The sequence below is a fragment of the Centropristis striata genome, chromosome 10, assembly GCF_030273125.1.
Source record: "Centropristis striata isolate RG_2023a ecotype Rhode Island chromosome 10, C.striata_1.0, whole genome shotgun sequence".
NCBI lineage: Eukaryota > Metazoa > Chordata > Actinopteri > Perciformes > Serranidae > Centropristis > Centropristis striata.
The window spans coordinates 10574851-10590609 of record NC_081526.1 but is presented as its reverse complement, the minus strand read 5'-3'; the positions used below and the strand labels follow the sequence as shown (position 1 = coordinate 10590609).

Here is a 15759-nt window from a genome sequence, read left to right as displayed (position 1 = left end):
CAAGACATTTAACATTTTTTTAATTAGAGCACAGACTTAAATAGGGCGTTTGCAAAGATTCATTAAGCTTGCTACAAAAAAATCTGGTCCATAATATATCACACAAATACACTTGTAATACTATATTGCAAATATACTAATAGGAAAATATAATATTAATACTTTTGATGTAGGTAATTTTACGGGAAGACAAAATACTATATTTACCTTTAAGTGCAAACCTTTGGTCTCATCTATTAAAATGTTAATGACCTAACAGGTGAAAATATAATATAACTCAGGGTTGCATCTTTGGAAATTTGGTAAATGCTAAGCTTACATATCGTCACCGTGTTAAAATAATCGCCTAAGTCATTTTTTCAAATTTTGCATGAATAACAAAAAACTTCACCAAAAGTGTAACATATGACATTTATTCATCATTTCACTCAAAAAGCATGTAACAAAGGATGGCTATTGGCATAGCAATAACACTGTGTGTAAATTATGTAACTTAAGAGAAATAAATGACTTAGGCAATTTTTTGAACATGCCTTTGTGACTTAAGCAAGATATGGTAACACTTTATTTTGAAGGTGTCTACATAAGAGTCACACAAGCCTGTCAGAAACATGACATGACAAGTATCATGAGCATTGATGTTACTTCAAAGTGTCATTAATGTTCATGACACATCTCATGTCTTATGTAGACACCTTAGAGTAAAGTGTTACCAATATTAGTGTCAACAATAAAACACTGATACACTAAACTGATAACTGAACAATCTCCCTCTAGCTCTTCTTAGCTGGGTTCTTATCTGATGCCTATGAATGTGGCAAATTGTCAAAGAAGTGATATGGTAAAATCGCCTACTGAGGATGTAGGTGATTTTACCATAGGTGGCCGGCGTCATGAGGAGATGATTTAGGGAAAAAAAAAAACAATTTTGACAAAAAATGACTTAGGCGATTATTTTAACAGTGTGACGATATTGTAAATACTTTTGATGTAGGTCATTTTACGGAAAGACAGAATACTATATTTACCTTTAAGTGCAAACCTTTGGTCTCATCTATTAAAATGTTAATGACCTAACAGGTGAAAATATAATATAAGTCAGGGTTGCATCTTTGGAAATTTGGTAAATGCTAAGATTACATATTCACTCTGACAGTAACATACAGATTTCTCTGCAGGTTAGTAAAGTATGTTAGTTCCATAATGTGCAAAGATCACGAGGCATCTACTATAATAAAACAGTGCAAATAAATACATTTCTAGGAATGTGCAAATAGTCGAGTTGTGCGTATAATTTTTCTCCTCCCAAGGATGGGATGGCTATCCAGTGCGCTTTTTAGCATATGGCCGGCTCGTCCACAGCTTGTGCTCCCTCTGTGACAGCTTTCACACACTTGGCCATCGTCTGAGAGGCTCTGCTTATCGGATCTGCAGGTAGAGATTGAGGGCAAATTTTAAATCTGCAAACCTAAACTAATGTGACGACCAAAAGTTTGAATTTAAAATTATAGTTTAAATTATAAGGTGTCTGACTAGAAATTGAACAGACGTGTACAATTATATTCATTAAAATTATATTACTTACAAATTTAATACAAAAGTTGCATAACCCTATGTTGTAGGTTAAACAACGGTGCCACAGTTAAGTGTGGCATTGCAACAGCATTTTTAAGGGTAAATATATACCACCATGTGTTATGTCATGCTGGTGTATAACACCAACAGACAGCTTAAACAGGAACATAATTGGGACAGTGTGCTACTTAATTGGTTTTTGTTTTGCAGCTAAATTTGCCTACCAGCTTGAAACTAACAAGCATTTTTTTCTTTGTCAAATTCTTATGAAAAATGCTACAAAAATGTTTCTGTCATATTTGTAAAATATATTCTGATAAAAAATTCTAATGAAAGAAACTTTTCTGCAAAAGTATGTAAAGCATTTGCAACAATACAAGATTTTTAGGAGCAATATCAAAGCAGTCAGGCAACTACAATTAAATATGCTGAGAAAAAAACTTCCAGCAGCTACAAAATTTTATGCCAATTTTTAATATTATGTATCCATTTGATTTTTTTCTTTACCATGACATGACAATAATTATATCCAAAATCATTACAGAAATGCTCCATCACTACTTACTGTCATTTACAGAACGATGTAGGCATTTTGCTAACCATAGTATCGCAATAGCTGCATTTGAAATTAACCTATTATTTAAATATTAATCAGAGCTAAATATACATATAACACAGATGGAAAACTATGAAAGAAGTGCCATGTACTTTAAAAACAATGCCCTTGACAAATAAAAATGTGTCAAATAAACAAAACAAACAATTACTTTCCGAGTATGTACTCTATGTGTGCTTTCCTGCATATTGTTACACAATCTAGTCTCCAAGGGGTTTAAAATCATCGTGGCATGCCTTATTAAAACTGCAATAGTAACAAAACACTTTCTTCAATAGGAAACACAGCTGTAAACACCACTTAATCTTTGTTCATCTTGGAGGGCTAGATTTTGTATTTTTCTTGAAAGAAACCTTCGTCCGATGACTGACAGTAAACAAAACACCTTTAATGATTACTTTATTCAGCGATAATGTAACACTTGTGTGGGAATTTTGGATTTATTTCATTTGGAAAAAAAATAGCTCATGTAACAGCAGATAATGAGGGCATTGTGTGGTATTAGTATTACTACTAAGTATTTCTCCCTGTATCAATGAAATGAACATAACATGATTATGATAACATTAAGGAATTGATGCAACATTGCTGTGAATGAAAACAACATTTAGACTAGGTTTAGTGAGGAGTACAAGTGACCCACCTGTCATATAGAAATCCTTCACAGTAAGCTGTGGAGGGGCTAAAGGTTCAGTAAGGACAGCCTGGTTCACTGCCTGAAAGAGATAAGACAGATAACACCATCATCATGGAGAGCAGCTGAAGTAAACTAAGATAAACCAACTGAATAAGCTAATATTTATATGATGCTACATTAGTGGCTCATCTCTAATCAGATGAACACATGCTGGAGGAAGATAATAGCTGACCTTAGACAGTTCATTAGCCTGCTTAAAGAAGTTGGCCTCCTCAACTTCATCATATCGCACCAGATTCGGGGAAACCTCTGCCAGCCTGCCACGCACTTCATCAAGGGTGTCATACGGCAGAGTCACTCCAGCAAGCTTAAAAAGGGGAGAAAAAAATGCACAGTATTTAAGATTAAGATTAAGATTAAGATTTGACTTTATTAATCCCACAGCGGGGAAATTTCTTTGTTACAGCCGCAAAATTTTAACACAATTTTTTAAGATGAAGATAAAAAATAAACAATATACAATATACTATATACAACAAATTAAGTGGAGAATGTGCAGAGTGCAAATTATATTTATTTATTATTATTTAAAATGACATGATTATCTTTTATTGTAGTTCACCTCAGATATGGCTCTGATAATCCTCCAGTCCTCCCTCGCCATGCCTGGGGCAGTCACGGCTACTTTGGTCTGCTGGGCACGGCCCTCAGTGTTCACATAGGTGCTACATTTCTCAGTATATGCCGCTCCGGGAAGTATGATATCAGCCATTGGTGCACCCACATCGCCATGGTGACCTAGGCAGTTATGGCACAGAGCATTTAAGTTAAGTAAGAAAACTTCTAGTGTCTACTGGAGAGATCAGCACCACAACAATCACAAAATGATTTAAAAATAATAATCTGATGAAAAGCGTTGGTCCGTTGTGCGCCTTATGGAAGCACCTGCATTTATTTAGGTTTCTTTACTCAGGCTTTTCCTGTTACAGGATTCGTACACTTTAGCAGTGGTCAAATTCAAGCATTTTTCAAGGACTTTCAAGGTAAATTTTCAAGCTTTTCCAGTATCTTACACCTGTTGTAAATTGCATGTTTTAGATGAGTTCTTACATTCTAAAAGGGGGAGATTTCACTGAACCATACCAACAGCGATGGTATTACACTTTTAGTAGGAACGGTCTTCATTTCAGATAGGCTACTCATTATTTTTTACATTGAACATGTGATTATCTATAGTCTATAGATGGATATAGTCAGATTGAAACACAGTAAGAATTTCAAGCATTTACAAGCACTTTATCCAAAATCCAAGCGCTTTTCAAACCTTGAAAATACAACTTTTAAATTCAAGCATTTTCAAGGATTTATCATCATTTTGTGCATGCTAAAAATTGTCAGGAATTAAGCCCTTTAAACACTTTAAATACTCCCCTGTGAATATTTTGCATCAACCTATTCATATTGGTAGCAATGTGAATTTGCAACAACTGCAACACTTCAATAAAAGGTTTGAGTAGATTCATTTAGGCAGAGGACCAACTACTGGGATCCTATTGACTCAGACCAGCGTCTGGCAGTCTGTCTGAGGAACGCTGATGTATAGTCTAAGCTATTTTATTGAATTTCCGTTAAGTGAAAGGCTCTGTGTGAATTTGAGTTCCCTCTCATGAAAAGTTACGCAGTGAATATGTCTCAGTCCTTTGTCTTTAAAGGAAAGAAAGGAAGGAGTGGATGTGGTATGTGCTGCGTTGGAAGGAGTAATGAAATTTGCCATTTTGGTTTGGACTACGGATCTTCATTTTGTTGTTTTTGTAATGCTCATAAGTAGGCTACAGGCACATCTCATAATCCTCTGCTACACTGCAGTGAAGGTTTTGAATTTTTCCATTCCGTACATTGTGATTGGATGACACCTTTATTTGCGGTGTGAAAAGTACCCATGACAAACACGAAAAAATAGTCGACATGTGAATTACTTGCACCATAAAAGCGCTCCTAGTGTGTGAAGGCCTTTACGCTGCCTCTCTGAGATGCCATACATAAATTAATGTAAATGAAAGAGCTTCTGCTGCTGTGCAGTAAAACAGCTGACCTTGATAAATTATGAAGCTATCCTTCGGGAGATCTTGGCGAGTAACGCAGCCAGCATCAGCTCCTAGTAGGAAGACAACTTTGGGTGGATTCTTCCTGATGGCCTCCACTCCCGGCTTGTATCCAAGATCAAGTGCAGCCACTTGACTGGCAACCCTGAAAAACGGAAAAAACAGAACACATATTACAGTAAATATCCCATTTGAACACTCCCCTGTTACTGAAAGCCTTCCCTTTAATATTCCAAGACTATGACCTGTGAAGCACATTGAGAACCTTCCAGCTTTCCTCTGCGCCACTGCTGATGCGAGCGTTCTGAGCGATGGTTGACACAGCGGCCATTATAGCAGCCCCATCCTCTCTCTGAAGGCAGCTGCTTCCAACTACAACAACAGGATGCTTCGCTTCAGCCAATACCTGCAAGAGGAGATAAACATCAGACATTCAAGTTGGCCGATAACATAAATTACTGAAAGTGCTTCGCGTGTTACCTTAGAAAATGGGTGAGCGCCTGACGCAATTTCTTGAAGAACCTTGGCAGACTCCCCAAGATGGTCATATGTGTAACTTAGGTCCACCGCCTTTCCCAAAAGAGCCACTTGCAACTCATTGTGAAGCCAGCTGAATTATATTAAAGAATGTGCATTTTTATTTAACATAACTCAGATTTATTAGTTCGACACTGAGATACTGTATTTACAGCATTTAACTTACCCTTTTCTGATTCGTGCATTGAACAGAGGAGCCTCGTAGCGTGGGTTTGTGCCAACCAGAAGCAGCAGGTCAGCTTCTTCAATGCCAGCAATCCCAGTGTTTAAAAGATAGTTTGAACGCAGGTCAGATCTGAAGAAAAAAAAAGAAGCTTAAGGGGATAGTTCTGATTTTTTGAAGTACGGTTGTACTTATCCACAGTCACTGTATTAGCTACTGTAGACGGTGATCAGGCACACTCTCAGTTTGGAGAAGCAGGCAGGAGTACCAACACAGGAGCGAAACAAAGTACTGATCAGGACAGGGGAGGCATCAAAATGTATTTTAGCCATATAAAAAAAAAGATCATTTTCAGTTTGAAAGTATGCTGTTTTTAAAATATTTTCAATACCTTGCTATCAGACAACCCCATTTGAGCCCTGACAAATACTGTCATTTTTATTCACACAAGTTTCTTCTCTGCTGGTGCCTTAATCAATTAGTTTGTGCAATTATGTGACTGGTGTTATCAAAGATTATAGTGTATTCAACAAAGTCACACACAACAACACAAACAAACTAAGCAGTTTAAATGGACTGCACTTATATAGTGCTTTTATCCAAAGGACTTTACAATAAAGACTGCGCTCATTCACCCGTTCACACACACATTCATACTGGTGGCCGAGGCTACCAGGGCACACTGGTGCCACCTGCCACCACTAGGAATTCATTCACACACTGATGAACGCAGCATCAGTGGGTTCAGTATCTTGCCCATGGATATTACGCCATGTAGGCATGCCATGGTCTGGGATCGAACCACAGACCTTCCAACCAATGGGTGACCCCTCTACCAACTGAGCCACAGCCGCCCCACAGCAGTTTAGGGAAGCTGTAAACCAGCAACTTCTGTTTTCTGCAAGTGAAAATGACTGCAGATGGAGTCTGGTAACTTTGTTGAAAACAGATTCAGTTGCCTATTGGAAGAGCTGTCTGATGGCAAGGTAAAGTGGTTGAAGTATTCTTAATATAGTGCACACTTAAAGTGCTACTGTTTTTCTTTTAGGTATTTAAAGCGACTAAAATACTGCTGCCCCATCCACAGCTTCTGTGCCGGTTCTCCTGCCTGTTTCTCTAAACTGGGGGCGTGTGGACTGTCATCTTATGTAAGTCATACACTGACTCTGGTAAAGTACCTCATACAACCCCACTTCAAAAAAACAAATCATAACTATCCCTTTAACATCAGAACCAGTTCAACTGGCCCAGGCCCATCTTCCGTTTAACTTTTTTTTGTGGCCTTACCCAGCTCCAGCCATTGGGAACACCTCCTCAGTGCAAAGGTTTTCACTATTCAAACGGTTCAGCAAATCTTTCAGGGAAATAAGAGCCTCTGCATCCACCAAGCCACCGACAACAGCAGCAACATCATTTCCTTCAACTCCTTGCAACTGTCAAAAAAACCCCAGATGTTATTTAGGATAGCCTAAGTTGCAGTAACAAGTTGCAAATTATCATACACTGTTACAGAAGAAAATGTCATCATAAACGACATACAGCTCCAGCAACTCGAGTCAGTGCATCTTCCCAGGTTGTGGGAACCAACTGCCCAGACTCATTTTTCACCAGTGGCTGAGTTAACCTCTGCCTCTTGAGTCCATCATATGCAAACCTGTCAGAATGGAAGCAAGGAAAAGTTCAGTAATGTTGCAAACATCATACACAACGTCTATGTCTCTGAAGTAAACTTGGTGTGATAAGAAATGAACCTGGTTTTGTCAGAGATCCACTCCTCATTAATATCCTCATTAATACGAGGCAGGATTCTCATCACCTCACCCCCACGAGTGCTCACCACAATGTTACTGCCCACAGCATCCAGAATGTCAATGGATTCTGTCTTCCTGCACAAAACCCAAACAACAATATATGAGTGTAAAGCTTAACTTTTACCCTTAAAATAAAATTTAAATGTACAGCACAATCCAAAAACCTTGTCTCCCAAGGGCGTGCAGTGAATGCATATGGTTTAGAGGTCAGGGCCCCCACTGGGCATATATCAATAACATTCCCAGATAACTCCGACATAAACATCTTCTCCACATAGGTCCCAATCTGCAGGTCATTGCCTCTGCCAGTGGTACCCAGGTCCTCCACTCCTGCAATCTCACTAGCAAAGCTGAAGGAGAAAAGAATAATATATATATTTTCATAAGCTAAATTTACCCAGCCACTTATCTCACACTTCAGTACATAAGGATGTGTTACTCACCGCACACAGCGAGTGCACTGGATGCAGCGAGTCATAATGGTTTTGATGAGAGGCCCAATGTTCTTGTCTTCCACAGCTCTTTTGCTTTCAGTGAAGCGGCTCCTGTCACTGCCAAACTGCATGGACTGATCCTTTAAACAAAATGGTATGTGAACAATGTACAATGTACAATACATATACTCAAGTCTATGCACAACACATTTCAACTGGTGGTGATTATCTTTACCTGTAGATCACATTCTCCCCCCTGATCACAAATTGGACAATCTAATGGGTGGTTCGCCAGGAGGAACTCCATCACACCCTCTCTGTGTAAAATCAAAGAACAATTTGGGATATAATTATTTCAGGTTACTTTCATACAAGGGGATGTTTGGGAGCTTGGCTATCACAAATGTGTGATGTTATCAGAGAGCAACAGAGAAAACAATTTGTGAGTCTGATCTTACCTGGCCTTTCTTGTTTTGTCAGAGTTTGTTAAAATGTTCCAGCCCTTCATGACTGGCATAGCACAGGCTGCCACTGGCTACAAGATGAATGAAAATGAATTATTTTTTTAATAGGCACAGCTCTGACTTTGTCACACTAGACAAATAAATACCAGATAAGACCAGTTTGGCGACCAAAACTGAAACAAGACCTGCACACACACAGAAAAACATACCTTAGGAACTTTCTCTATCTCCACAAGACACATGCGACAGTTTCCAGCAACTGACAGCCGCTCATGGTAGCAGAAGCGAGGAATCTGCATTCCTACCTTCTCACATGCCTGTGACAAAATTGAGTCACGGTGTTGAATCAGATATCATAACTCATGGCGTCAGGAAATTAGCTTGCTATTCAATGTGACTGATTGATTTTTTTGATTGATTGAGAATTTATTTGCACACAAAATAAAAGATGAACAATTAAAAACAAACAAACAACAATAAATACAAGACAACAACACAAAACAAAACAACAAGACTCAACACTTATTTGTGTTCAAAAGGAGTGTGAAGAAGCCAAAGCTTATTAAATCCCACCCCTTCTCCCTATGTTAATTTACTATATTCAGTTATATAACAACAATAATATTTATATATATGTATGTATAACACATAGTAATGTAGTATATAAACGTATTATTACCATTATTAACATACATAACTTGTTATTAACTTACACACACATAAGTACACATACACCCATGTAGTCGCAATGGGACAAAAATGAACAAACAAACAAAACAACAACAACACCCAAAAAAGAAAAGAAAAATAGTAATAATACATTTAAAACTGCATGTATAAAATGATCTACCTGCAACACAGTGGTTCCTGGCTCCACCATGACAGGGTTCCCGTCCACAAACACCTCCACCAGGTTACTGGCAGGTGCTGCTGCTGTAGCTGCAGTGCGAGCTTCAGGCACAGACAGAAAACATTTCATGCAAACTTCTCCTTTAATTTTCATCGAGCATCACTTTTACTGGAGAAAACAAGTGCATAATTTATCATAATGTATATCACAACATATTAAAAGGAATCCCTGGTATTCCAAAGTAATAGCCAATGATTACCACTGATTACTATAGGCTAAACTGAGTCAGCAACAGCCTGGCACCAGATGTGGTAGCTAGCAAATCTGTAATCCTGCCTATAATCCATCAGGGGAACAGAGTGGCAACAGTTTTGGTGTTTGTACACAGCCAACAGCATGCATAAATACAAGACACACATTGTAACATTGTAGCATTTTGTTACCATTTTTGGTTGCAGCAACACCTCCTCTGATAATTGCTGCTGGAAAGAGACTCCGGCTCACAGGTACACGCAACATGCTGCAAGAGAGGTAACATCACAACGTGTAAGGTCTACTTTTTAACAAACTTTCACAAGGCTTTCAGATATCGTCACACTGTTAAAATAATCGCCTAAGTCATTTTTTGTCAAAATAGTTTTTTTTTTTTTACCTAAATCATCTCCTCATGACGCCGGCCACCTATGGTAAAATCGCCTACATCCTCATTTGATCAGATCATGTGATTTTACCCCTTTAAGATCATCACTTCTTTGACAATTTGCCACATTCATAGGCATCAGATAAGAACCCAGCAAAGAAGAGCTAGAGGGAGATTGTTTAGTTATCAGTTTAGTGTATCAGTGTTTTATTGTTGACACTAATATTGGTAACACTTTACTCTAAGGTGTCTACATAAGGGTGACATGAGCGTGTCATAAACATGACATGGGATGTGTCATGAACATCAATGAAACTTTGAAGTAACATTAATGCTCATGATACTTGTCATGTCATGTTTCTGACAGGCTTGTGTGACTCTTATGTAGACACCTTCAAAATAAAGTGTTACCATATCTTGCTTAAGTCACAAAGGCATGTTCAAAAAATTGCCTGAGTCATTTATTTCTCTTAAGTTACATCATTTACACACAGTGGTATTACTATGCCAATAGCCATCCTTTGTTACATCCTTTTTGAGTGAAATGATCAATAAATGTCATATGTTACACTTATGGTGAAGTTTTTTGTTTCCTGCAAAACTTGAAAAAATGAGTAAGGCGATTATTTTAACAGGGTGACGATATTCAAAGTGTGTGAGTGATATTAACTCTGCAGAACCGTGAAGCCTCAATGAGACTAGCAAAACAAAAGCAGAAGTAGCTAACACGGGGGCTGTCAGCAGCTAATTTACACTGCGACGTATTCAAAAATGAACGTGTCTACAGTACTCACGGTGCACTTTATAATGCTCTATAGATATCAATCAATACCGTATAAAGGGGACTAAATATCGGCCAACTTTAGTTAACGTAAGACTGGCAAAATGATGCAACTACCAAGCCTACGTTAACATTAGCAAAGATTTATGTAACTTAGCAACACTGGCTGTTAGCTCGCGACATCATCATCATCATATCGAACGTAACGTCAGATATAAATATCAACTGCCAAGCAGCATTTCAACGTTTGGAACGTTATTTTCGAACTATGAAATGTAACACGTTGCTACAGACAAGCTCACATAACATGTGACGTCAACCTAATATCAACCATCTAACTTTACCACTTCATTCAGTATTCAAGGAGTCGTTTCTAATGTTAGTTCAGTAGTTGCCTGCGGGACTATAAGTTATCTATGCTGTAGGTAATATTTATCAAAACACCACGGTGACCAGTTGCTTACCTTGCCAGTGTTTGTCCTCATGAGACTGCATGCGACGCAGATTGCGCACTCACTGTCTTGTTATTCTGCTGCGTCACGGATTAAGTAATCCTGTATAGCATAATCCAAGGCTACTTTTCTGCAAATGCTGCCCATCTAATCGTACATGTAATCAACACAAGCCATGAGAATGATGTAAATCATGTCATAAGCAGATACTCCTCTCACCCAGCGGTGTCAGCAATTTCAGTCAGGCTGGGGTGAAGTGGCACAGTGGCAGTCACAGCAGGGCTTCCCCCTCACATTTATCTAATGTGGATTATTAGCTTTTCAGCCTTTAATGAGCTAATTTAAAAATCGACAGATGGAGGATCACATGTCCACTTGAGTTGTCCCCAAAGTGCCATAAAGGGATGCTGATTGCAGTATTTGAAGAAGGATAATGTTTGCTCCCTGTCCATATTTTTTTTTACTCTTATTCCAGGATTTTTAAACCAACAACCTCCCAGCGGGGCCGGCTATACACAGGGGCAAGAGGGGGCAGTGCCCCCTCAAACAAATGCCTTGAAAAAAGAGACACTATTTTTTACCAAATTAAGTACCAAGGTAACTCACTCATTCCGTCAAAAAATGAGAGAAAACACCAGATTTTGAGACGTCCAAACATGGAAGGAAAAAAAAGTCATGCTATACCATGTCCATTATTGTCAAAAAGGTAAAATATTAAAATCACTAAAATGCTTAAAATGGACCAATTATAGTCTTTTGTATCTAGTTACTTTGGGATGTCCAACAATTGTATGACATAAAATGTATAGTCAATGACTAAAAATGCTTCAAATGGGTCAATTATAGTCTGTTGATTTGTTACTTTGGTATTCATCAGCCACCCCTAGTTGAAGCATGATGTGTACATATGATGCCCGCTTCATATTTCTGTCTGCCCCCTCATATATGCTGCCTAGAACCGGCCCTGCCTCCCAGTCACAAGCAGGATGACAGTGATGTCATCCTTTCAAGTCAGAGTTCACCAGAAAGAAATAACAGGAAATGTCTGGTAAACAGACCCTCAGGAAATACACAGGAGATACACATCTGGATTTACGCCAAGCTTGTGTAATCCATGTGTGCATAAAACATAAAAGCATACTATTTAATAACAGTCATTTCTAACATTAGATCAAACAATATAAAAAGAAAGTATTCAAACAAAGGTGTTCAGAAGAAGAGATTTAATAAGAAATATGCTATTTACTTGAAATATATTAGAATAAAACATTTATACAACTCTCAACTAGTTTTAAAAAATCTTACAAAACATTAATTGGTAACTAGCAGCCAGTATAAAACATAATAATGTTAGACTACAATAGATTTATGCAATATATTTTATCTCTAAGAACCAAAGAGTAGTGCTTCAAGAGTACAACCAAAAGATTCAGTAAATATGTAAGATGCATTTGATATAAGACTGCAAATCATGATTACTGTCGTTATGGATGAATCTGTGTATTTTTTTCTAAAAATATGAAAAATGTCCATTATAATTTTTCTATAGCCCAAGGCGACATTTTCATCTTGCTTGTTCCATCAGAGCAACAGTCCAAAACCCGGGATACTTAGGATTTCTATTTCTGAAAGAGAATGCTTCAATTCAAATTAAATTACATTGATCAAAATAATGACTAATTAATTAATTTGTGATGATCAATTAATCACTTGTTTCAGCTTTGATTTTTTTTTTTTTTTTGCCTCTTTCTCTTTAAATCACTTTTAAACTAAATGGAAAGACACTAAATCCATGTGTATGTTATACACAGTTCCACCCAGCTTTTCCATTGAGAGTAATTACGCATTCCTCTGTCCAAATGAAACAAAATAGGAAAATCCTAACACTCCAACTGGAAAGAACAGCTATGATAATCCTCCCCATTTACGCTAAAGTAATAGCCAGTCTTACTTTCATGTTTTTCATGGACAACTGCTACAGTCTGGGGATAGTTGTAATCATAGAGTTGATGACTCCACAGGCTCTTCTGGGACACTGTCCTGGGTAACTGCTGGCACAGACTCCACCTCAGTGGCAGAGATTGACTGGCTGAGCTCTCTCAGTGAACTCTTAGTAATGTCCAGGCATGCACGTTTCAGGATATGACGCACCTTTTTGCCCAGGAGCATGTACAGAAGGGGGTTAATGCAGCTGTTAAAAAAGCCTAAGCTGGTGGCGAGAGGAAAGCCAGCTTTCAGTATGTGGTGCAGGTATACTGAGGAATGTATGGATAACTCCATCAAGCTGAAAGTATGAAAAGGTGCCCAGCATAAAAAGAAGGCCAGAATTACAGCAGAGACTGTTTTAGAGAAGCTGGAAAGCCGGACCGAGCCCCCAGATCGCTTCACTTTGATTGACAGAAGTATGCCCGTCACACTTATGGCAGTAAACGGCAAAAGGAAGCCAACTGTGGTGCGGATGACGACTATCATGATGTGTCTCATGGCCGCTGTATGTCCGTCCTGTGTGTGGAAGTTGTTGAAGCACACCACCTTGTCATGGAGGCGCATGGTGTCACGAAAAATCAGTGCAGGACAGCTAGTGGCAGCAGCCAGCACCCATATGCAACCACATACAATCCAGGCTCTCTCTATAGTGCGATACTTCTGACACCAGTTGAGGTGGATCAGAGAGACATATCTGTCAATACTGAGCACTGTGAGAAAGAGCACACTGGCATACATGTTCATCACAGACACAAATGAGTTAAGTTTACACATGACCACACCAAAGTCCCAGTGGAAGTCCCGCAGTATGTAATCAATGTAGAAAGGGAGAGAAAGAACAAATACAAAGTCTGCCAGGGCTAGATTGAGCAGCCAAACACTGTTGACGGTCTTTTTGCTTTTAAAGCCTGTCACCCAAATAACGGTTCCATTTCCAATCAGACCAAGCACAAAGGAAATTATGTAGATGACCACTGAGATTATATGCATTGTTTCCCTCTGCTTGTGGTCTACTTTAAATTCCTCCAGGTCACCGTACTCCAAGTAGTATTCATAGGAGTAGTTTCCATAGTCCTCGCCTGAATCCCCCATCGTGTCAAGGATGTAACTTCTCTCTTGAAGCTATCTGCAGGAAAGAAAAGCTTATGATAAGGCTGTAAAGTCCTTTAGGATGATCCGTGAACACAGTAACTCAAAACATTCCCATGCATTATAGTCAACCTATAACAAAGTGTTCTCACCTCACAGTCTCTGTGATTAGGCTGGGCTGTTCCCCAGAAGGATCCAGTTGTCTTTCCTGTGTCTCTTTCTGATCATTCAGTTCCTGTGTTGAAGTTAGGACTGGGTGTGTCCTGAGTAACCCTGGAACACAGTGTCAACAACCATTTGGATCAACAATGTGGACACTGAGGTGCCCCACAGATGAGACAGAAAGAAGTCTCATAGTATGATTCATAGTGTTTGTTCTGAAAGTAAACACCAGAAAGGGCTGATACTGTATTGTTGCACAATGCAATATTTTAATGGAATTCATTGCCACAGTTATTACTGCCCAAACAACTAAGTGAAAGGTTAGTTTTTTTATATGTTACCAATATTTGTATCTTCCTAAAGGCCAGAAGAGGGCCCATGTTCACAACAATTTCTACTCAAGCCATATTAAAAACAAATTTACCATTTACTAGTGGTCTGAGATGAATGTGTTTTAGTTGTTGTAGTGTTTTTATCTTGCCTTTTCTGGTCAGAATTGCATAATACAAATCTATTAATATGCAGTCTATTAATACACTTTGATAAACTAAAGTTTAAGTAAAGTCTTAAACTTCCAAAACAAAGTTAAAAATCTCGATCTCAGAGAAAAAAGATGGTTAAATATTCATATTTTGCCTTGAAAACGTATTGAGTACCATCAGCCTAGGCAGAAACTGTATCCTAAATCACTGCAATCATTAAATAAATACAAACAAATTGTAGGCATTTACATCAGTGAGATTGCACCAGTAAGACTTGACACTACTACTACAAAGACTACAAAGTTAATGGACATAATACTGAATGAAAAATCAGTGCAATCAACAAATAAAAAAAAAGTACAACACGTCCTGTGAGAAAAAGAGCGACTATATCTACATAAAAATCTCAGTAAACAAAGCAGAAACATTGATTAGGCTATAAAAGAAATATCCAGCCTGTTGAGTAGGAAATAACAGTAAATAGTGTAGCAAGTGCCACATATACACTATTGGCATACTAATGGAATAAACATGAAGGGCTTGGATTTGGATAAGAGAGAGCATCGCTTACCTAAAAGTGCAGCGCTCCCTTTTATTAGTATTTGGCCCCAAACCACCGAAATCTCCCGGATGAACGTGACTGCTAACTTTTTAGCCGTTTAGCTCCGTTTTGCTGGGCCTTGTTCGTGACTTCCCCACTCGGCTGCAAAACTCTTTCTGCGGCATGTGTACTCTTTCCGTGAGTCCATCCAAACTCTGCAACTCCGTATTGTGCAGAGAGGATCTGGGATGTGCAGTCAGCCAGTGGGCGCGCCGGGCTGACGCGTCAAACATGAACCACAGAATGAAGAAAAGTTATTGGTCACCCGCATTGAAGAATGCTTTCATTCAGAGGAGCTGCGGCTGCTTTTCATAACAGCAGAGTAAACCCTAAGCGCACGCTTTTCCCCCTCAGTGGATAAACGGAAAAGGTTTGAA

General features: G+C 38.6%; 2 protein-coding genes across 3 annotated transcripts; both read right to left on the bottom strand.

The window, feature by feature from the left end:
- Positions 1-3: 3 nt before the first annotated feature.
- LOC131978794 (NADH-ubiquinone oxidoreductase 75 kDa subunit, mitochondrial-like) lies at positions 4-11334 on the bottom strand. 2 transcript variants are annotated; one of them, XM_059342562.1, is made up of 19 exons: positions 11075-11334; positions 9633-9709; positions 9190-9290; positions 8549-8656; positions 8334-8410; positions 8111-8192; positions 7885-8015; positions 7606-7791; positions 7382-7516; positions 7170-7284; positions 6918-7063; positions 5634-5762; positions 5411-5540; positions 5176-5336; positions 4921-5075; positions 3451-3626; positions 3061-3195; positions 2835-2907; positions 4-1428 (listed from the first exon to the last, which is right to left on the bottom strand). In XM_059342562.1, exons 2-19 carry the CDS (start codon positions 9706-9708, stop codon positions 1337-1339), a joined length of 2208 nt encoding a protein of 735 aa, XP_059198545.1. In that variant the 5' UTR covers position 9709; positions 11075-11334; the 3' UTR covers positions 4-1336. The 2 variants fall into 2 exon arrangements, with proteins under 2 accessions (XP_059198545.1, XP_059198546.1); XM_059342563.1 differs by lacking the exon at positions 11075-11334 and adding an exon at positions 10624-10709.
- Positions 11335-12270: 936 nt separating this feature from the next.
- cmklr2 (chemerin chemokine-like receptor 2) lies at positions 12271-15575 on the bottom strand. The gene is made up of 3 exons (XM_059342944.1): positions 15353-15575; positions 14290-14410; positions 12271-14174 (listed from the first exon to the last, which is right to left on the bottom strand). Exon 3 carries the CDS (start codon positions 14138-14140, stop codon positions 13061-13063), a length of 1080 nt encoding a protein of 359 aa, XP_059198927.1. The 5' UTR covers positions 14141-14174; positions 14290-14410; positions 15353-15575; the 3' UTR covers positions 12271-13060.
- Between the last annotated feature and the right edge of the window lie 184 nt (positions 15576-15759).

Excerpts from the sequence above, each read along its gene's own strand:
- cmklr2 (XM_059342944.1), bottom strand. The coding sequence starts at position 14,140 with ATGGGGGATTCAGGCGAGGACTATGGAAACTACTCCTATGAATACTAC.
- LOC131978794 (XM_059342562.1), bottom strand. The coding sequence starts at position 9,708 with ATGTTGCGTGTACCTGTGAGCCGGAGTCTCTTTCCAGCAGCAATTATC. Across the intron at positions 8,193-8,333 it reads GACAAAACAAGAAAGGCCAG|AGAGGGTGTGATGGAGTTCC; the intron begins GTAAGATCAGAC and ends GATTTTACACAG. Across the intron at positions 7,792-7,884 it reads CAGTGCACTCGCTGTGTGCG|CTTTGCTAGTGAGATTGCAG; the intron begins GTGAGTAACACA and ends TTTCTCCTTCAG.